Raw genomic sequence first — 23464 nt, forward strand, 5'->3', positions numbered from 1 at the left:
GGCCAAGAGGGGATGCACCTGGATAGCAACAATGCTAGGGTACACATTGGCATATAAACAACGCTAAATTGGAACTACAGGCACCAGAGAAGCCCAGTACATGTCAAGAAAACCTTCTCCAGACAATTACAACACCAGCAGCAGCCCGCACCATTTACAGGATGAAAGAATCCATGGGATCAGGCTGTTTATACCAAAATCTGACCCTGCCATCACGATGCCTCAAAAGAGATTGGATATTTCAAACTAGAGAACATTTATCCACTCCTTAAGGGTTCAGTTCTGCTGATATTATGCCAGTTGTTGTTTCATCTTCACGTTTGACAGCAGTGGAACCATGGGTTGACTTTTGCAATGTAGCACATCCACTGCAAGGCTTGAAGAGTTGTGCTTTCAGTAGTGTCCCTCTGAGCATTGCATCATCTTGCACAAGTCTTTCATGACTTTTTCTGACATCTCTGATGAACAAGACACTCTTACCCACAGGAGTTCTTGTTGTTTTCTTCCCAGGTGGGAAGCCATTAAAATCACTTACTTAATTTAGGTGTCTTGTGCATTTTAAATTGTACTTTCATAATTGTGTGTGGAACAAGCTGTTTGTGAACACGGAGTGCTTACTAACATGGATAATAATTGTCATACAAAATATTTGTTAATGCGTATATGTCAGGCACTGTCATTTTTTAAATGTGATGTGTATTTTCTACAGAAATGTTTGTGTTCAAAATCCTAACCATGTATTTATTGAAACATTTACTATACTATGCAGTGTTTAGACTCCTAAAGTTGTTAGAAAATAAAACTCTGACTTTAAATAGGCTCAGTTTAGCATCTTCAGTTATTCACAACATCAGGGCTAGTTGGTATATGTTTTGCTCCAGGCTGTACGTCTGAATGTCACTGCTCTCCTCTCAGTGCAAAACTGTGACCATATTATCAGCCTGGCTGCGGAAAAAGACCCACGGTATGACAAACATCAACACACTGACCTCAGTATGCTGTATGAAACTGAGTTAATTCAGCAAATAAATAACTACACAGCAATGCATTGCACAAGCCAAGACACCGGTCAGACTAAATCACACACTACCAGTCACCACCACATTATCCCCCAAAGGCCAACAATCTAACCCTGAGCAATAAATATTGGCCGTAAATACTCCTAAGAAGGTGATTTTTCACAGCAGTAAAGTTTTGTATTTGACCCCAGTTCAAAATGAAAGCTTGACACAAATGTTCTGAACGGCCGTATGCTTCCTAAAAACTTGTTACCAATTGAAAAGTTGTGTTTAAAAATTTAAAATTGTTAATTTTTTCATTCTGAATTTGTGTCCTTCAGAGATGATATGTGGAATAACTGAGTTGCATAAGTGCAGATTTTTATGCCAAAACAGAAGTAATTTTACAGGACAGTCAAACCTTTTACATGTTTGTTGGCTTGTACTTTGTTTACAAATGTACTGCCTTTTTGGCCAGGACTCTCAAAAAAAGAGATTTCAAACTCAAGACAGTATTGAAGGTCAAATAAAAACAAAGTGAAATAAAATAAATCAAAAATAAGTGTTCTTTTGACCTTTGTTTTATCCTTCTTATCTGTCTTTGATGATTAATAGTGTTTTGCCTTTATTTAATGTTTGTCTAGATCGTGTAGAATAATAACATCATACAGCTATTTTTCAAAGACTTATTGAATATAGCATTTCTGACAAACAAGAAAATGACTTATTATTTTCAAAATGAGAATAAAGATTTGCTGGAAATAAGTTTCATGCAGCCACTAACAGAACGTGTGAACAAGGGCATGTGATGAAATGTGACCAGCAGAGTATGATCAGTCCCCAACGAATGATGAACAGTTGTCAGTTGAGTAGTAGTATGTAACTGCTGTGTCTCTAGTATCCTGTGCTTCTTTTGACATGATTGCCAATACACACACACGCACGCACGCACGCACACACACACACCCAAGGGTACACATGAGTGAGCAGGATGGTGTGCACCTGTATAGACACACTAACACTTTCCTAATAGTAATTGCCCGACCATTATTACTTCCAAATCAATTACACACGCGCACACACTAATATCCCTGACCATGATTAGATTCTAATTGGTTACAGCAACAGCAATGGTTGATCAATACCCTAATTTAGCAACAATCAATAAGGAGCTGGAGCAATAAAATATTGTTATGAGTGAACCATCTGAAAACACCTGAGGAAATAATAGAAAACCATGGAGAGCTGTTAACAGTCTAACTAGCACACAGCAGTTAATTCATATGAAAATATGACTCCACATGAACATACGCCCACACACACACATCAAACTTCAAGATATTATTTATTTATTTTTTCCCAAGAAAAAATTGCAATACTTCAAGAACAAGAGATAAAAACTTTATATCTGCAATAACGTTTTCATTTTATTACTTGAGTTCTAACTTATTTTTATCACCTGTTCTAACTTTTTATTACTGTACTCCAAGTGTGCTCAAATTGTTCCATAAACTCAGCAGTTATGTGACTACACCATCTTTGTAGAAATGCCAGGTCAGAAATGTCAACTGAATTCTTTCCTTTTTCTCAAAGTATTGATTAGGACCATATATGTCACAACCACTTCAAGTACCTCTCTGATACTAACCACATTGTTTCCTGCTGCAGACGGTGGGCTTTATGCTGCTCTAACGCTCTATATTTGGGTGGATGTCAACTTTAACCTACCTGCATTTGTGCCTTGAAATAATGGATATTCACACCAGGCATTTTAATAATCAGGTCACCCGGTCTAAACCTTAATATCCACCCCTGAATTCTGTTGTATGACACATAAATATTTTTCATTTTCACCATCCGGCTAATTCTACATCTCTGAATACCTGGAAATATGTCCCGTACCCTTCTGCAATTTATAACTGAACTGTGACTCATCCCTCCACTGCTATTCAAAAATTGTTCTAAAACATGAAATACTGAATCTGACACAGATAAACGGACTGTTCTGCTACATCCACGTTGTCACATTTCTCAGCAACACAATGACTGCGGTTTACACACATATGAATGAATGAATAAATTAATGGATAAAGTGACTCACCAAATGGTTGGTGGTTCAGATCCCTCAACTTCCAGGTAGTCATACTTCTCCTCTGTCTGGAAGTCTGTAAAGATGACAGAGATGGTGTCTCCAGGTTCGGCCAATAGGATCCAAGTACAGTCGGCCTGGTTACCATAGTTGCCGGGGTAACCGGGACTGGTCACCACCCCACTGCCGCCCCTCACAGTGCCCCCACATGTGTCCTCAGCTGTCAATCAAATCAGAGTGACAAATAGAAAACCTGGGTTAGGGAGAGGAGGAGGGACCGAGGGGCGGACTTTTTTTAAATTAAATTTCTTTAATTTTTTTGGATAAATTATTTAGATTTTTCAGCTATATGAGGTTGGGCGGGTCAATTAACAAATTTAGCAATCAGTTTATCGACCAAATTAGCAATTAAGATCTAATTCTCGATAGACCTAGCATTATTTCTCAACCACTCAAGTAGATTACAGGTCAGCCAGCCCAACTCCCCACCTCTCTCCCTCTATGAGGTGATTTTTCTTAGTTACCTGAATTATAGTATATTACAGGTACACTCTTTGATCTCAACCCCCTAATGTTATTTTGAGGCTTGAATGTTAGAAATGGATGACTTTCTCATGACACAAACTGTCAAGTCATATTAGCAAACCATATAGTGAACATATGGAGCTCTTACATCACACTTCAGATATGAAGTAGATATGAAAAATAGCAAAGACATAATAATATACAAACAGTCCTTATATTTATGGCCATAAGACCAGTAGATTCTGGAGAATGACACTGTTTTCTTTTAGCCAGTTAGAATCAGGGGTGGGGTTTAGGGGTTAGGCCGCAGTTCCTGTCACACTCAGAGCTGCTGTCCTCTCCTCCATTAACAAAGTAAGTTTTCTTTTTATCCAATCACAGAGCTCCGCTCTAGTCTCCTCCAATCGCCACCAAGGAAATTTAGATTTATATGTTTTCCAATTGGCTGGTTTAGTATCAGTCTATTAATTCATCCTCAATTAGTTTCAGAACATATAGACCAGATGCGATGATAGATCTGCCTAATTTTCTCTAATTGTTGATCACATCTGATTGAAAGTATTTTTCAGAATTGATAGTAGTACTGATTACTGTATAACAGATAAAGACACATGGATTGCGCTGTGCACACGGCATAAATTATACACATATAATTTATACAGAGACACTCACGGAGAAAAAACATACTACATTGGACCCTTCTCACTGGGAGATTGGTTGTATAGCAAGTAATTCATTCAGGACTGTGCTCAATTCACTCATAAAATACTGTGTCTATTGAAATATTTCCGTTTAATAAAAGGCCTATCTTAACATTTTAAATGTATTTATGAAAAGTAAATTGAGCACAGCCAAGTATCTACTGTCCCAGTGATGAAAGATACAATGTCAAACCTTTTTTTCTGAGAGTGTACAAGTCCAACTGTAAACATGGTATAAATTATACCTGTATAATTTATATTTATACATAAAAGAGGCAATACTGTATGTAACACACTCTTACAACAAACATGTATTTTCCTACACACCAGAGAGTGCAATTTGGGATGACACGTGATTTATATTACTCTACAACCCATCACATGTTGATATCATCAGCATTTAGAGAAGACAGAGGAACACCAGATGTGTGTCATCCTTAAACTGCACTCACTGATAAGCTGAAAAAGACACATCCTTTATAAGAGTGTAGACAGGCGCTGTCAGGTATACATGCACATCCTTTGGGCTCATCCAGGCGATGCTGCCTTGGGAGATGCATGTACAGATGACAGAGATAAGGTAGGGACCAAGCCAGACTCCACCCACAGGAGGGGTAAAGAGAATAACTGTGGTCCAAGACTCACATCGAGCAACAGACGATAACCAATAGAAATGAACAGAAACATTAGGAAAAGATATTAGAAATCGGACGGGAACAGAGTGCACTGAGTAGGGACAGGAAATACACAAAGGATAACAGGGGAACATAAATAGATAGGAACAAACAGGGACAAACAGAACTAGAGTGAAACAAAAAATACAGAAAGTGGACTTAAATAGGCAAAGAGTTGGTACAACCGGCATCAGATAGGAAATGAGAAACAGGATGAAAAAAAATAAGTGGTTTGAAATGAATTTTAAGATAGACTGACCATTTTTCAATAGATCAGAGTGTGAAGTTAGGAACAATACACGCTTTAATCCTTTTTGTCTTATTAGGAATGATGATGAGGCTGGTGACAAAACGTGCATTGTGCCAAACTACAGGAGCTGATGTATTGAAAATGAAGGACAGAAGTGCATTATTTATTCTTTAACAATTCTTTAACAATTCTTTCATAAAACAGATTCATATAGGCTGCTGAGTCAGACAGACAGATAGACAGACAGGCAGGCAGGCAGGCAGGCAGACAGGCAGGCAGGGCAGGCACTGACAGACAAACCATTCATTTATCCAGATAGACATTCATTCCACAGCTAGACAGTTGAGGAGATTTGTGTAAATGATCCAACACCCTGAACCAAGACCTGCTGAGACCCCATCACATTTGCAGGAGAGCAATGATGCAGTAGTCTGTGTGTGTGTGTGTGTGTGTGTGTGTGTGTGTGTGTGTGTGCGCACCGTGGGAGAGAGTGCTGCTTGCAGGATGACAGCTGTCACAGGTTTATCATGACAACAGGACGTCAGCAAGCACTGGTGGACACGCACCCGCATGCACACACACACACACACATATACACAGATGCACACAGACACACTCACACACACCTCTTGCAGCCCTCCAGCTTATTGATGTGCCAGTGACACTTGACAGACAGGTGGAAAGGCTTCAAGGTGCACTGATGTGTGGCTCTTATTAAAGAAGAGGAAATTAACTTGTAAAAGAAAAAAAGATCACTAAACAAGTGAGCAGCGCTCTTATGTGCAGCGGACCTTTGGTGAATTTGACAATATATTGTTTCGCATTAAGGGCCTTCAGCCATGATGTGCTCTGGCTTGTTGTCGCTCAAAATCCATAACTGTGGCCTATAGAACAGAAAAAATATTTATCATTACTTTTAAAACAAGCTGACTTGAACACTGAAAGCAGATCCGGAGGAAACCTGAAAGCCATGTAAGGACACCACGTGATAATATTAGATGACACATGATGCGATTAGGATCCTCACTAATTCTGTTGTGTGTCATTCGGTAACGACTGGGCTGTGCAGAAACCGCTTCAGGAGCAGCTGCTCTAATAAAAAGTGACATTTGTCGCGTGTTCACAGGGGGATGGTGCGAAGTCCACATACCTATATCCAACACTGATTACCTTCTGCTAAATGTGCGTGCATCTGACATGACACAGAACCACTCAGGTTTCCATGTTCCACCTGCTAATTTTAGATACCTTTCGCTCCTGCTCCATCAATTGTGATGGGACATCTGTGTGACAGTGTCTACCTCACTTCATTTTCAGGTCCTCTCACTTCCCTTTTTTATTTTTTTCACAGCTACAGTATCAAATGAAATGAATATGCCTCTATTATTATTATATTATTACATACAGTAGCTTGCCTTTAAGCATAGTGTATGAAATAAATTATCTTCTCATTTTGGAATACTACACTAGTTGAAGAATAAAATTTCATTACATACAAGTCTGATCAGCTTAAAGCAGAAATCTTTAAATCCAATAAGCATTTAAATTAATCTGTGGCTGACAACTAAGGAGCACTGAGGTCACTGCAGCCACATCTAAGTCATGAGTGGAGTTTTCCTTGAAAATGAGACGCAAAATGAATCATGACAAGATGACTGATCGTGATGCGAGAGATGATTTGGTGAAAAGCTCTGTTCAGTCAAGGTTGAACCTAAATTTCTGAGCATTGGCTAAATTCAAGCTACTGTATTATGGATTAGGGTATCCCAAAATCCGTTGTACATACATTTACATGTAGCTAATAATTTCTAATATTGTATTTGTTTTGTTATCCCACTGCTATTCAACAGCCAACACTACAGGGACAAATATCATGTCAATTTGTTTTGTTTTGTATGAGGAGCTCTGTAGAAAAAGGCAAAAATGCCAAGAACAGAGGTTTAATTTCCCAAAGTTTCATTAGAATAATTTGTATATGGTAGTCCTTTGGCCCCCCTAAGTGGCTTTTTCAAACTAAGGTTTTTAAAAAACTCTTTAAGCATAAGTAGAAGTATCTCCTTTCAGATTCGGGTTTCTAGTCTGATTTCATCATGGGGGCCAACTTGAGTAAATCAATAGGTAAGTGAAGGCTTTGCTATCTTGCTGCACTGTTCTGCTGTGTTCTGTTCTCTGCTTTCATTTCAGACGGCAACCTGGGGAGGCTGAACTCATGCTTATGCCCCAGCACACTGACCCACAGGAGGAGGGAAGGTGTGTGTGGAGGAAGGCACTGTAAGTGTTAGTTTGAGTGTGACTCAGTGTGTGTGTGAGAGAGGAAGAGAGAGTGAAAAAGAGAGGTAGTGTTGGCCATGTTGCCTTCATTTCTTATCACATCAATGAGCTGGTGTTGCCCTTTTTTTTGCGTTTTAGTCCCCCTCTCTCTCTCTGGTTGTTGTTGTAGCACCACTTCTCTTGTCTTCCCTACTGGTCTCTGCTCGCTACACCCCTCCTCTTCCCACTTCTGCATCAAGATTATTTTTATTTATTTTATTTTATTAAAACTGCACATCTCATCATCCGCTTCCCCCCTCCTTCTGTTCTCCCCTCCACGCTTCCTTCTCTCTTCCTCATTCATCCTTGCCTCTCACCCTCCCACTCTCCGTCCTCATCATCCCCCCTTCCTCACTCTCCCCATCTCACCCTCCCTTGCTCCTTCTCTCTCATGGCCCGGGGTGCTTTGATCACTCGTTCTTAGCCTCCTTATCCTTCCTCACTCTCCCCCATCCGTTCATCCCCTCTTCCCCACTGTGCTGTCATCAATATCGCAGTCATCTGAGGATTCCTTCTTTATCCTTCTCTGTCTCGCTGTGTCTTTCTTTAAGATCTTACTCTCTCTGCATTTCACTCTCTGTGTCTCGCTCTCTCTCTCTCTCTTTTCTGCTGATTGATTTTCTGTTTAATGGCTTTTCTGGCCTCATCTCTTACTCTCCTCTCTTTTCCACTCGCCGTTTCTTCCCCCTCTTCCTTTTCCTCTGTCCCATAACTCCATTCCTTTCCTGCATCACTTTGATAGACAGATCACTATCACTATCAGATTCGTACACACACACACACACACACACACACACACACACACACACACACACACATACATACACTTCAATCACAGAAGACCCAGTATGCTGTCAGCCTCTAAGGATTATGGGCCATCTACATCATCCTCTCCTCTCCTCTGTCTTCAGGCTGTATCCATCCATCCTTTCTGCTCTCTTATCTACATCCGCCCACCCATCCATCAACCTCTTGCCCCCATATGTTGTAAAGCTGAATATATATAGCCACCCCTCTTTCTCTCTCATCACTCCCTCCATACCTTTAATACCTAATTTTACCTGCCATGACTGACTGAACAGACAGGAGGAAGACATGTGTACACAAATGATACAGAATTTATTTTCCATACATTTTCTCCTGGTCTGAGGAGTTAACAGGCACTCATCAAACTTCCTCTGCAGCTGCACTGGTCTCAATGTCACTTTCACCATCCAGTCATGCCAGGATGCATCAAGTAACAGTATAACAATCTGATGGTAATCTATCAGAGCCGCTAAAATAGTAATGGAATTGGTGGCTTGGTGAAAAGAATCCAACTTAACTTTTGGATGCAATCCAGCAACAATGTGCATACAAGCTGCTCAAAGAAGAGCACAGGGTGGGAAAACACAGAAATGTGAATTATACAATCTAATTCAACTGGCCTTCAGGCCGACACATATGATTTTTCTGATCTGACACCCCAAATATCAACACAACAACATCATTTGCCAGTGCTTTCCAAAACCTTTACAGTACAAATCACATCTGACAGAGTTATGGTTAAGGTTTGGTTAGGTTTAGAGACAAATATGACTTAGCTAGGGTAAGGGAAAGGTGGTCTGGTTTGGGTTAAAATAACTACATGGTTAAGGTTTGGGAACAATCGTGGTCATGCTTAAAAGAAACCAAACCATTGACTGTCTTGAGGAAATGGGAGGTCAACAGCGGTCAATGTTTTATTGATCCAATCAACTACCCTGACCTCCTCCCTCTGCAGACTTTGTGACTCTATAACAACCTCACGCTATTTTCTCCTTTACTCTCGATGGACAGGAGTCAGGCTTTTACTGTATAATGGTCTCTTTTAATCAGTTTTAATTCGTCTGCCCATTTACTCACTCCGCTCTATATGTTTTTATTTATTTTCCTTATACAAGAAGTTGGGCCACCATTTGCCTTTGATAATGCTTCAGTCCTGCACTGTGTGTAACAGGATATTGGACTGTACTACTGGGTAGCCTACAGTTCACTGAAGCACAAATGAAACAGAAATCTACCTTCCTTCTAACATCCAGGGAAGATGTCTGACTTAATCTAGCTGTTCAGGAAATTATTTTTGAATTGATTTATTTATCTGTATGCAAAATGATGCATCAAGAGAACAGTGTTTGCACCATCTGGTCTTATAAAACGGCCACATATTCCTTGGCTGCTATTCGACCATGCAGCAGACATGTGGGCTAAAGGCATCCTTCTTTTTGCCAAATGTAAACCCATCTGGATGCAGAAAAATTATGATATATGATATAACTTTTTCACATGAACAGGTTTTAATCTCTTCCCACCTAGAATTTGCCATTGTGTCATTGCAGCCCTATCACAAATACCAGCTTTGTGAAGGTCAGGATGGACACATTTTTTGAGACGCTCACTGAGATAATTCTGTGCTTACTTTTAAAGCTGTGGTTTTGCGGAGTTAACATCTATCCCTTTAGATTCTCTGTGACCCTGTCGGCGAACTTCAAATTGTGACCACTGACTGCTGATGTAGGAGGCCCCCTCAGGTGTTCAGGTTTCAACTGCTTTGTGTCTTTGGAGCTGTCTCTGCTGCCACATGTTGCTGATGACTGTCAGAGCACATTTAAAGAAGACAAATGCCCACATTCAACTTCCTATGACTCATCGATGTAGCTGCCCTTGCAACTGTTATTTAGCAACTTCAAATTCAGTCTTTTTCATGTGGTGCTCACATTATTATTTCTTTCCCGTGTATTTTGCTATAATATTTTTCTATCACTCTTTTAAATCTTGTTAGAAACATATTGGTTGCTGTCCTCTGCTTGCCAGCACTACATTTCAGACAAACAGTCATAGCGTTTAGGGCACACGCACACACCCACACACAACAAGTAATCGTGCTGACCTTCAGCTCCTCCCACCATCTGTCCACAAATCAAAGAACAGATGCTGTCTGCCAGTCAACTAACAGCCCAGCATTTGGACCAATTAGGGCAGAAGGGTGATTTAATGGTAGATCACCAGAAGGAGACATAAAGTGAGAAGGCATTGGTTGATAGATGGATACCTTTCATGATTATTATTCCTACAGTAGCCTTATGATCCTGTCTAGCTGAATCATATGTAGATTGCTGGTAACATATACAGTGAGATACAATTTGATATACTCAGTAAGAGTCCATCTCAAAAGAGATGGACAAAAAATAGAGCAGGTTGAGAGTAAACATAAAAAGGAGATGAATGGAAGAGAAAGACTCTCTGTCTCTCTTGCTGTCTGACTCCGGAGCAGTATTGAGATGGATGAGTCTAGGGTCCCTGTTTTCTCATTTGGTCATTAAACAGAGTTTCTAAATTATCAACCGTAACGACAAACTCCTAAAGTTGTGATTTATAAGTATTACCTCTCCCTCTCCTTTATTCTCTGAGAGTAGGTGTGTCTGACGGTGTGTCTGTTTATGCGCATGTTTGACAGTGTGCACGTCTCTTCACCTGTGTCTGTCCTCTGTATTGTGTGTGTGTTTGCCTATTTGAATGTGGTTTCATTGGTGTGTATGTGGGAGAGACGGAGTGAGAGAGAGACCCTGGGTGTCGGTGAGTGTTAAATGTCATTCCTGACATCTTAAACAAATAGCTGCATACTGAGAGTTTAACGCATCACAGCCCTGACGAAATACATTCCTCTCCTGTCTCTCTTCTCTACAGCCAGATTCACTTCACCTCTCCCGCATCTCTTTCCTCCTCAATCCTTCCCTCTCCTGTGCGGACTGCAAAGGCATATGTTAAACACAGTAAAACACTCTCATTCACAAGCTAGTTTTTATAACTACTCTCATTTGCCAGTTTATTAGGTACACCTTGCTAAAATTAGAGAGGTGTTCCTCGTATTTAGCCTACCCTCACTGATATAAAGAGGGTGGAGAAAATAATAAGTATATAACAGTACAACATAATATAATTCAACAGCCCCACAAACAGCAGCCTCCAAAATGACCATACAGTTCAACAGATCAACACCTCTCTAAAACAATTTCAACAAAGAGGGATTTATTGCAGGACTGTTGTATTAGACTGCATTAGTTTTAGCTGGGTGTACTGACTGTATATTATCTATACAAACATCTTGTACCCATGGATTAACAGTTGGTTGTTTTAAAAGTATGGATTATGGATTGGAGATAGCAATGAAAAGTACCCAGAGCTTTTGAGCACTAGTGGTGCTGTGGAGCAATGTTTTCATGAGTGGGTCCCCTTTGTTTAATAGTATTTTTTTTGTCTCTTGTGCTGTACAAGCACACACACGAGGGCGCACCTGTGCCTGGGTGAACATGCAGGAGGTCTGATAAATGTTCCTGCCGACTGCAGAGGGTGATAATGCAAATGTGTATTTCAGTCAGAGACACATCAAGGACGTGGCCATCTAATCCTTCCCAACACATAATGGTATAGAATCAAAGACAGTAGAAAACATACATGAACATCTGAGCTTAGCAAGACAACAATACTAAGGCTTGAATCACATAAGGTGGAGTCTGGGGTGGCATTAATGTGCCAAGAAATGTAGCAATGCACCAGCAGAAGGCAAGGAAGAAGATTTCTAAACAAAACAGGTTTCAAAGTATTCAAAGGGAGGAAATGCGATCAGCATGTATGTTATATCTCAAGGAAATACACAAAGCTATAGTGAGAAACTGAATGCAAACATAACCACAGTGTACCTTTAACTGTCAGCGTGTGTGAATAATAAAGGTATGTAAGATAATTGTTGTATTAGAGAGGACATGTACAAGAAGAGAGACATAAAATTATAAAATGAAATAAAGATGACACACTTTGAAAAGTGATGTGTCTTTCTAAAAAGAGAATTATTAGATTACTGTCACCAAGTATAGTCGCAGTAATAAGGTACTGTCACAAATAATTTGATAGCAAAATGCCACATGTCTCTAGAGATGTCTCTCAGAAATGCTTATGAGACAAAGCTTAAAATGGCCACTTCCAAATAATTTCCGACAGGCCATCTATAGTTTGTACAGACTTAAGAAGGCAACTGCAATATGTCATGACACAGATCAACCACAACCACAAAGTCAGATCAGTATGCGAGTCTATATCTATTTGACATTTAGCTCTACGTAATCAATTTATAGACAGAGAGGTGCAGATCAATGTCAGTAAGAAAAAGTCAGCAAGCAGATGACATGTACAAGCCACCACCAAAGCACATCACTCCTTCTCAATGTCTACAGATGACCTTATTTTCTCCTTTCCATAATCAATACTGCATGTAGATGCAAATAAATACTGGAAGTAACAAGTTATGTTGGAGGAGATCAACAGCACAGAGGTGTCTACATTTACATCTAGTCTTGCCTTCAATAATTCGGAATTGTACACGAAAACTCAATATAGGAAGATTGATTAAGAAGATTAAAAACCAACTACAGTCAAACGGACACTGTCACGAAAATTAATACTTCAGGTACACTAGATCAGGAGTAAAATTGAAAGCTTTGCAGTATAACTTCTTTAACTTTGTCATTCAAACTCTTGCCTCTGCATGCCAGACATTGATGATGAGCAATACTTACTAAACCATCCTTGCAAGAAAGGAGAAATTGCTGTGTGGTACATAAAACAGAAAAGGAGGAGAAACAAGATGAGAAGGTAAACAAAAAAACCTGCTCAGAAGAGATAAAGAGAGACTGAGATAGAAAGGAAAGACAACGAGCAGAGAGAGGAGGGGGAAAGTGCAGCATCTATGATGACTTTGAGACTCTCATTCAATTAGTGTTTGATTGGTGAAAATAGAAAGTAACAGAATAAGAGCGACAGCAAAACAAAGAGATGTTTGTGATGTGCCTGTGATTACCCTGTCTCTGCTTTTATATGTATTTAAGTTTTTTGTTGCTGTTAAAAGCAATATTATAAATCTCCTTTTGAAGAGCTTCATGAATAAATTTTATTTAACCTGACCCGTGAGAAAGAGAGTGAAAATAAGACGCTCGCACACATGAAATGGTTTCTAGGATTTTTCTGATGTCCACTTTGTAATTTGAATATTCAAAATAATTAGTAGTAGTACAAACTACTTTTGCAATGATGTCAACAAAGTAATTTTGAAAATGAAAGGCACACATAAAGACAGAAAGTCAAGAACTGCCTCTAATGAATGGCTACACAGATGAAGTTAGATAGTAACAATGTTCCCATCTACCCACATCACTCAACACCATTAACAGCAGCAACTATAGAACGTTTTCAGGACAGACCCATCTATGCAGATGCATTAAGTTAAAATTTCAGATGTGGTATCTATCATCCAGCTGTCTTAAAATTCTGATGACTACTGATAAAGATGTGTGAGAGAGTGATGGTGAGTGAGAGAGTCAGATAGAAAGCCTCTGAGAGAGACGGAGGGCGAGAGAGAGATGTTAGCTGAGGGAAAGACAGATGACAGACAAAACCGAGATGATGACAGATGATTTAATGAAGAACTGGCTGGCTGGAAGGAAAGAAAACCAATTAGAAGACACAACAGAAGCATTGGGAGAGGGAGAAAGAGATGGAAAGAAAGAAATGGGAGGGAAGATGGATGAATATTGGATTGAGATGGATCAAGACAACGATTGAGAGGATTAGCGAGAACAATGGTGAGATAAGGAGAAGATAGAGAAATATGAATACAAATAGAAAGTGCAACACCAAAGACAGAGGTAGAGAGATGTGGATAGACAAAATTGTGATGCAGACAGAGACAGGGAGGGGGAAGAAAGATCGACGGATAGAACGATTTCAAGACAAGAATTTCAGATAATATCACACCGAGAAATCTGAGTGTTATGATGTGTGTGTGAGGGAGGTGGTGAGGAAGCTCATAAGGATTGAAGGATGAGGAAAATGTAGAAAAGAGTTAAAGGAAATTCTGCATATTGGAAATATTGATACATTTTAGCAAATCTATCTATTACAGTGAACCGACACAGAAAGGAGCATACATAATGGAAAACCTGAGGCTTATGTGTGTGAAGTTGCAGGTCTGTCTGCCCGTGCATGTGTCTGAGCATGTGTGTATCTGGCTGATACCCAAACAGTGTCTGAGTATTTTGAACTCCTCTTCGCTTGTGGTTTTGTCTCATTCTGTCTCTCTTGAATGTTTAATGGAAGACGAAAGAACAAAGTGCGGGAAACTCTTTCTGCTGCTGCCTGAAGCACCTTGTTTTCCCCTTTTCCGTCGTTTTTTTTCAAGATTTTGTTTTTCCTCCCACTCGTCACCTTCTCAGTTTCTGACCATGAATTCAGTTCTAATTCAATGTGGTTACTCACATGAATGTTGCATGCACAACACTGCCAAAGGATCCAACACGAGTAAAGTAATCTTCCTCTGTGTTTCTGCTTTACATCCTCTTCTCTCTTTTTTTTCACCAGCAAATGTTCGCCCCACCAATCACTCCACCCTCTTCTAGGAACGCTCCATTTCAAGCAGTTTTAACCACTCAGAGATCAATGCAGGTACTGACCAGCATCTAGGTGTGGGTGTGCAGTAATGCCCTGCGTGAGCATGGGTATCTGTGCATGTCTGTTGGTGGGTAGTGTGCATTTGTGAGTTAGTGTGTGTTTGAATTATTTATGAGGTTAAAGTGCTCCTCTGGGATGCAATGCAACACGCTTCTAATATCTTATTCACAACATGTCTATCTATGTTTAAAACATGCATTGCCTGAGGAGATTTAAGCTTTCAAACCCTAAAACTAGACATTGTGCAACCCTTTTCAATAATATATATTTAATACCCACAACATCTTTAAACAATCTTCACAGTCCATAATCTTCACATGCATTTGTACAGAACAGTGCAGCTCTGTCTCATTTGTCTTACCCTGGCATGTAGATGTGATAAACGGTAAATGTAAATGTGGTTACTGTCTGTTTAACATTCTGAAACCTTCTGACTCAGTGAAAGAACTGTGACATGTTTCTCAATCCATGGCAGGGTTGTTTAACAATATGCAACCCTGAAGTAAGGTTTGCACAAGATCCAGGTGGAGACGACACTCCCAAAGGAGGCATGGATTAAAGGTAGTCGGTATATTCAGAATAAACAGCACACTGCTACAGATACAGGTCAACATATGGATTTGGTAGTACAGCTGGTAACTTTCTGTGTCCAGTTAATAAGGTACACTAGATGCAGATGTATGTGCCATCTATGCAGATACCCTGTGTTATATAGACAGAACCAATGCACATAAATACAATATTGTTGTGAAAATGCATATCAGGCTAAATCACACAGTAAGGAAACATTTACTGATTTGCAACCTTTTTGGCTTGTGGCCCCTTGTGACCCTTCATCATTCTCACTTCTCAGAATGTTTGATTGGAGTAATATTTGAGGCCTATGGACATAAAACTATGAAGCATTTTGAAAGACAAACAAAACCAAACAAAGATTCGGTAAAAGTATGACATATCAGAAATTACTATGTTTTCTTTCCTACCCCCATAAATCATGCTATGAGCTTTCAGATTTATCTCGACCCTGACCCCTGAAGGATGTGTGAGTATTGATTTGATACAATGTGCTTTTCATTAACAGGGACTATCATGTGTATCGTTGTGTTTTTGTATGCACTAAACAGTGGCTTTTCAGTGACAGTGAGTGTAATTGTGATTATGAGTGATACTGTCTTTGTTTTGTAAACACAGATAGTTGTATTTGTATGTCAAATAATGTGTGTGTGATAAAGGGTGTGTATCTCTGAGTCATGCATAGGTGAACAGCCTGATTGCCTGCTACACTGTGAATGAGCCAGTCATGCATGTTGACTACTGATACACGCACCAGCACCCAATGGAGAATATGTGTGTGGATATATGTGAGTGTCATAACAGTGTATTTATGTACAAGTGCATAAATGTACATGTTTTTGTGAATGTTTTGCACATATGTCCACACATACGTGTGTCTATTTTTGTATCTATTCTATATAAATATGTGTGTGTATGCACGTCTGTGCATGTGTGTTTGCTTTTAAATAGCATGTAAAATGCAGACATGCTTAGTTGAACTAAATGGTTTTCCTGAAGCCAGACTAAACAAGCAAATCATGCATGTGTTGTGGCATCTCCTCAGGGACTATGTCTGTGTAGGTGTAAGTGTGTGTTAGCTATGATACATATGTGTTGTAGGTGCATGAAAATTAATATGAATGACTAAATTCATGTCAGTATGATGTAGCGTGACATTTCATCTATTTTCATGCAGCGGTGGAAGGTAACCACAGCACGAATACTATCTCCACTGTTTAAGACTATGCAACATGTCAAAGTTGTAGTATGGCTGCTATGACATTACCATAACATCATCTATATGTGGCACTGGAAGTAAAAATAATAGGAATACAAACGTAACAAACAACACATTTAAAGGTGCAATTTGTAAATACTGTATGTGTGATATTGTAAAAGTCAGCATTACAACCTGTACAGTAATCAAAACTGTGGCAAATGTGGAACCAAAACTAAAATCTCCCACACCGGCACTTGAAATAATTCAAAAGAGGAAATAGAAAAATGATTCTGTTTGTCAGTAAGTCATGAAAAGTGTAGCCCTGAGAACTACTTGTAACTTTTTTTGGAAACTACATTCCAACACATCTCATGTCTCTAAACCCACTGGGGGTCTGATCTTTTCCTATGCTTTCATTGTAAAAAGTAGAACTTCTTGATAACTCTGCAGATGAACGTGTTAGAAATTCAGCACTACAGGTGGAGGATAGTTAAAATTCTATAATTCCACAGTACCGACTCTTTCATCTTTATCAGAGGACGTGCACTGTTTTCAACACTTGCCTGCCTGTCTCTCTGACTGTCTGCCCGTCTGTCATCTCTCTATCTCCATCTGCGTGTAGGCTTCATATTGGCCAACTCTTAAGTATCCCATTTAATGTGTGATCTTCAGGTAATGCATAATGTAGTATGCAATGGCAACTGCGTGTAGCAAAGTCAGCCAGTAAAGTTGTTTCTGGTCCTTTCCGTGTCTCCTTTTCTCTATCACTCTGTCAGCTACAGAATCTCTTTATGCTAAAGCTATATTATGCATGCAGATAGAACGCCTAAACAGCGGTCTCCGTGGTAACCCAAAACACATCCATCATCATCACCATGACAACCAGGGATAGAGCTGTCAATCAGCACTGTCCCAAGGGAACCTGGGATAAGCCTATACACCCACATCTGCACAGACAAATACAGATGAACACGGCTGCTTGTGCACACGCACATAAATGATTCACACAAACACACAGACAAGACAGTCGGATAGACACACATACAGAAACTATGTTGTCTTGGTTATTTACCATCACACTCGATCAGCACTGAGATTACGCACAACTTTCTGCACACACAGACAAGTTGAGCATGGCCGTGCACTTTACCACCAGGGGGCTTTGGTGGTGAAGCCCCTTACCACCAGGGGGCCCTGCAGCAGATGGCTTAAAAAACACAGCCTACGTGTTCAAGGTTATCTATGGGGACTTAATCGCTACCTAAAAAGCAACTACATCATTTTGGCTCAACACCTCAAATAACAGCTAAGTGCTTGGTCTGTGTATATTTTGGTCATTCAATTTTCCTTTCAAAAACAAGTCTAATTTCTTGTGGATTTCTTTGTGGATTTTTTACTTTTCTTCACCGTGCACATGCTCTGAAAGTGACCACTGCAACTCATGGGAGCGCACAGAGTGAAAAAGTGGAAAACGTTTCCAGATATTTTAGTGGTTTCTGAGGAGATTTAGTGCTTATGACAGATATTAACCTTTACTGTCTGGTTCACCAGTGTTGACAGATGTCCTGTAGCCTGCATAATAATTATATAGGCATTATTCAATTTAAAAGTTATTAGCAACAGTAGGTCAAGCATTATAAAAATGAGATAATCTAAGCTTCATGTTAAAAATGTCATGCAATATCATTATCATTTTTTGATGAGTTTTTACTTGTATTCTGCCTTCAAGTGTGTGTGCCTACTATAGCCTACTATTCATAGTGCATCACAGGATAACTGTCTAAATTCCGTAACTCCTACACTCCCACTATTTATGTGCACTTGGTTACATTCATAACAGACTACAGTCCGTCTGTCATCAAAATGTACCTTTTATTTTTTATTTAAAAAATGCTTTTTTCATACGTTTTCTTTGTATCTACATGCTTTGCAAGGTATGTGCATACTGCAGAGAAACAGTACAATACAACATAAGACTTTTTGTTTTGTTTTGGTTGTCTTGTTTATGAGATTACCCATTTCAAGATGAAAACAAGTAAACACACAGTTTTCTTGTGTTTTAATACCCGTCCATGAAAGCAAAATCGAGTGACCAAAAGATACACGGATCAAGCTTAGTGTCCATATTGTTTAGTAATTCTGATTTAGTTATCACCTCACTGGCACCTGTTGTGGGGCCCAAAAGAATAAAATGACAGCATTACCACTTGTAGTAGGATGACTGAACTCCGCTCTGAGGCCTGCTGTGATGCCGTTTTGTGATGTACTGTACATAAAATGTCTACAAAAGCTTTGCACTGAATCTCCGCGACTCACTTCCTCTCACTCACTCTTTCTCTCTGGAGTGGAAGAGTAATAAAGTTTTCCCCTTTCTCTGCTTCCTCTCTGTTTCTCACAGACATGTCCTGGCCATAACCTTTCCCCCCCTGTCTCTCTTCCGCTCACTCTATCTCTCTGTATCTCCCTCTCTCTCTTGCTTTCTCACCATCCTTCCTTCTCTCTCAGATTAAACTGTCTATCCTGCTGTCCCCCTTGAAATCCCCTGTTACACACCACTTGAGGCTGTGTGCGTGTGTGTGTGTGTGAGTGTGTGCGTATAAGCCAGACACGCTAGCTGAGCATTAACCTGTCAAAGTATCGAGACAAGGGAAAAAGAGAGCAAAGAAGAAAAATAGAGGGAGGGGGAGTGACAGAAAGGAAGAGGGAGTCGGGTCAGCGGATCCAGAACCCTACATGTTGGTAGGTAGTGGAGGTGGTTCTGTTCCCATGGTAACATTTTCACACACATACAGTCTGCCTGTTACACATACATGCAAACTACTGCCTATTAAAATGTGTATGCAAATACAGAGACATACAAAATATAATGTATATGCATCTTTCACAAGAACAAGAATTAACAACATACAGGTAGGTTTATCATTACTTGTATACCTGTCAGCGTGCAGACAGCTAAATGTCATGTCCTAGTTCATAAACGTAACAAATGAATATTAATGACACCTATATATTTAAGATATTAAATAAGAAAGGGCCCAGGGGTCATGAAACTAACTCAACTTAACAACACATAACAACTGTAACATTACACTCAAACTAAAAGTGACTAATACACATTTAATGTTAATGCTAGAAACACTTTTAATTACATTTCCTATGTAATTCACATAACTATTCAATAATATGAAATACTACTACTAGAAGTAGTATATAGAAGCATAGAAGAAGTACTGCAAATACACTATTTCTGTTGATAATTATATTTGCAAAATTCATAATTTATATCAAATTATCTGATATTTCAATCTTGAAACAACAGAACGGCTTTAACAAATCTCACCCTATGTGACAATGTAATTACAGAATGCGTCTGTATATACAGCAGCCTCTTTGTGTTGTCATGGCAGCCATGATTATTGTCCTATTGTCCATGTAAAAGACTGTTTCGGTTGTCACAGCAGCCATGTGTATCTTATAGATGTGAATAAGCAGCCATGACTAATCTTCTATCTTTAATTCCCTCCAACCAACAATGAAGTACAAACACACAGGTTAGACATTAACATACATACTCATAAACACACTGAAAACACACACAGGGTTCACATTTACTTAAATATGGAAATACCTTAACCGGGACTATATTTATTTGTGTCTGCCTGTTAACCAATAACATTTCATCGTTACTGAAAGCGTAGTATTTTCCTCCTCAAACAGTTGCACAAACAGCTGGATTAAAATACAAATCCACATTGCAGAGCCTCATACAATAGCAGGGAATAGCAACAAGGCATGCATTAGGAAGCAGATTATGCATGTATGCAACATTTAAATAACAATCACCATGTGTGTTTGACCATTATAGCAAACAGCGCAGCTGCAGCAGAAGAGCAAATTAAGATCGTGACCAACACTCCAGTGGTCAAGTGCAACATGAGGGGCTTATTGACTAAAATGAAATGCACTGTATGAAATGAACTGCTGGAGAGTGCAGGCACTGTGTGCAGCTGTGTATAATCACCTGCATGGTAACAAAGCAAACTTTGGTGCCATCACAGAGCCAACTTATTGACCACTCTAATAGATACTGTTGAGAGCCAGACTGTGCTGGAGTTTGTGTGTGGTGACTGAGCTACCTTAACAGACAACTAAAGTCTCATAGAGGGCAGTTTTCAGTTTCAAAGGGTGTCAGGGAGTTTTCGTACAGACTGCTGAGATTAGGTTGCTCGATGGAGGGAAGGTGACAGCTAATGGTCCTGTCTAATCAGACACCTCTTTCACAAAATCACTAAGGAAGCTGTGTCCCAGGAGATATTGCAGGTGGGAGATTGACGATGTTGGTGGTCAGTTAACATCACCAATATCAAATGCAAAAATTGCGCTGGTCTGTTCCAAAGCTTAGAATGTAATAAGTCAGTTACAATTAAGGGTGTTTCTTAGACAGAGCTGGAGAAAGGGTAAGGAGAAGGGAGTTGATATCGCAAGAGAGGCAGACAGGGTTGGAATGAGGAGGTGAAACCTGCTGTCCTTAAAATCCATGGCACTGTTGGCCACAAGCCTTCACACACACACACACACACACACGCATGCACGCACACATGCACACACACACACACACACACACACACACACACACACACACACACACACACACGCACACATACAATGTGAACATCCTGAATCGTTTAGTGGCTAAATGAGCCCCTGCTGACTACAGTGTGTCCGTGTGTGTCTGTGTGTGTTAGAGTGTGAAAGAAAAGTCTGTGTGTGTGTGTCTTGTACCCTAGCTGGGTATGCATGCATATGAGACTGATGGATGCTTGTGGTGTGCACTGCATTGTGTGTGCGCGTGTGTCTGTGTGTGTTGCTGTGTCAGCAAACTAATAAGGGAAAGAAGCCATCCTGGTAAACACATTTTTAAACCAATCATACTGCAGTTAACTAAAGTACACCTGACACACACCTTCTGCTGCCTGACAGAAAGCTCAGCCGCCAAAATCTGTGTGAATAAATCAGGGTCTGGAAATAAAACAACCATGATATTTCAGCTAAATAAAAATGTCTTTAATTTGAAAAGAAAACATATTTTTAATTGCATTCTGATGAACGCACTGATGACTTAATTATAATCTTTTCAGACATAGACAGATTTTAATGAAGGAAAGGAATTTCCAAAAAAGAGATAAAATCCATGAAACTGCAAGACCGAGACACAATTAAAGTGTTATTCAAATGGTGTGATAATTAATGACAACACTGGATGTGCTCTGAAGCAGCTGCAGAGGTGCGATGTGTTCGAAGTGCTGATAATTGCTCAGGGCTAACTTATTATTTGGTAAAACTTGATGTTTATGCCAAATTTGTACTCTTTGTGTCACTGGATCCTTTTGAAACAATTCCAATTCTCCACTACAATTTCAACACAGCACAGCAACCAGCTGGGGTGTGTAGCTATCCCTCCGAGTTTTAACTGGTAATAGTTCAGCCTAAAAAGAGGTTATTATCACAGTTTCCACAGGGACACATTTTACCATAGAATGCTCATAAATAAGTATTTTGTACCTCACTTGTAGGGTCATTATCATCCACAGAAATACAGCATTTTCAACAGTGCTATATAGGTGTATGTGCTTGCAAATGAAACTTGAGTCTAATACTTCAATTACTGGTATCAACTAGTAGGAGTTACAAGCAAGTGTGCTTTAGTGATAGCGCTTGTTAACACTGTAGTGGTATTGTGACCTGCCTCAGGTTGACCACTCCTCCAGGTAACACTAACATTCTTATCAAAATGTAGTGTGATGGTGAAACTGGTATATTATATACAGTAATGGTGTTGTCTTGTCACATGTTTTGCCAAGATTTCATGCTGTGTTGTACACAGTGAAGTCTGCCGTCGTCTTCTGTGTAGGATTTTCTTCAAGAGGTGGATAGCTCAAAGTAGGTACTGTCACTGGACGGGGGGTTGTCACACAAAGACACACAAGTGTTATTTTGTCCATTGTGAGGAAGACCAATAATTTATGGTATAAAATCAAATTGCCAATGGCAGAAGGTACTATACTTAGGTGAATTATTGCCGTTGTGGCCAGTGATAGACCACACATGTTGGCTATACACACGAGGAGGAAGTGCAAAGGCAGACTTGATCATGCTCGTGGTAGATGATGTTTCTCTAGTGTAACAACACAAAAATCATTGAACGCAATATCATATCATCCACTCTAATATATCCAGACAGATCAGCTAGTCTGTACCTTTTGAACAATGACATGAGTTTCCTCCAGGTGAATGTGAATGCATTAACAGCTACACCACAGGTGTGCTTCTGCTGCACCAGCATCTGTGGTTTCTTATGGTTTAATAAATAACCATAAATCCGCTGATCACGCAGCCAAGCGCTGATGCTGTGTAAGTTTGCAACACTGATGCTTACAAGTGCTAGTACTTGCATCTTGATAAATAAATTAATAGATTGTATTAATAAATGAATAGTGTCTTAGTGGAATCTTTTTGATACCACAGGCTGTGTTGAAGCTGCAGATCTTTATGGTGTTTGTCAGCCTGGTGATCCAATTTATAAGTTAGTGCAGTCAAGCTTCAGTAGGGCAAGCTTTACAACTTA

General features: G+C 39.7%; 1 protein-coding gene across 1 annotated transcript in view; it reads right to left on the reverse strand.

Moving 5' to 3' along the window:
- The window catches only part of LOC139298973 (CUB and sushi domain-containing protein 3-like), a 310941-nt gene that overhangs the window by 147192 nt on the left and 140285 nt on the right, over positions 1-23464 (reverse strand). Inside the window, 1 exon segment of the mRNA XM_070921804.1 lies at positions 3100-3307. Within this exon segment, the coding sequence (XP_070777905.1) occupies positions 3100-3307 (208 nt within the window).

The sequence above is a fragment of the Enoplosus armatus genome, chromosome 16 (assembly GCF_043641665.1).
Source record: "Enoplosus armatus isolate fEnoArm2 chromosome 16, fEnoArm2.hap1, whole genome shotgun sequence".
In the NCBI taxonomy this organism is placed as follows: domain Eukaryota; kingdom Metazoa; phylum Chordata; class Actinopteri; order Centrarchiformes; family Enoplosidae; genus Enoplosus; species Enoplosus armatus.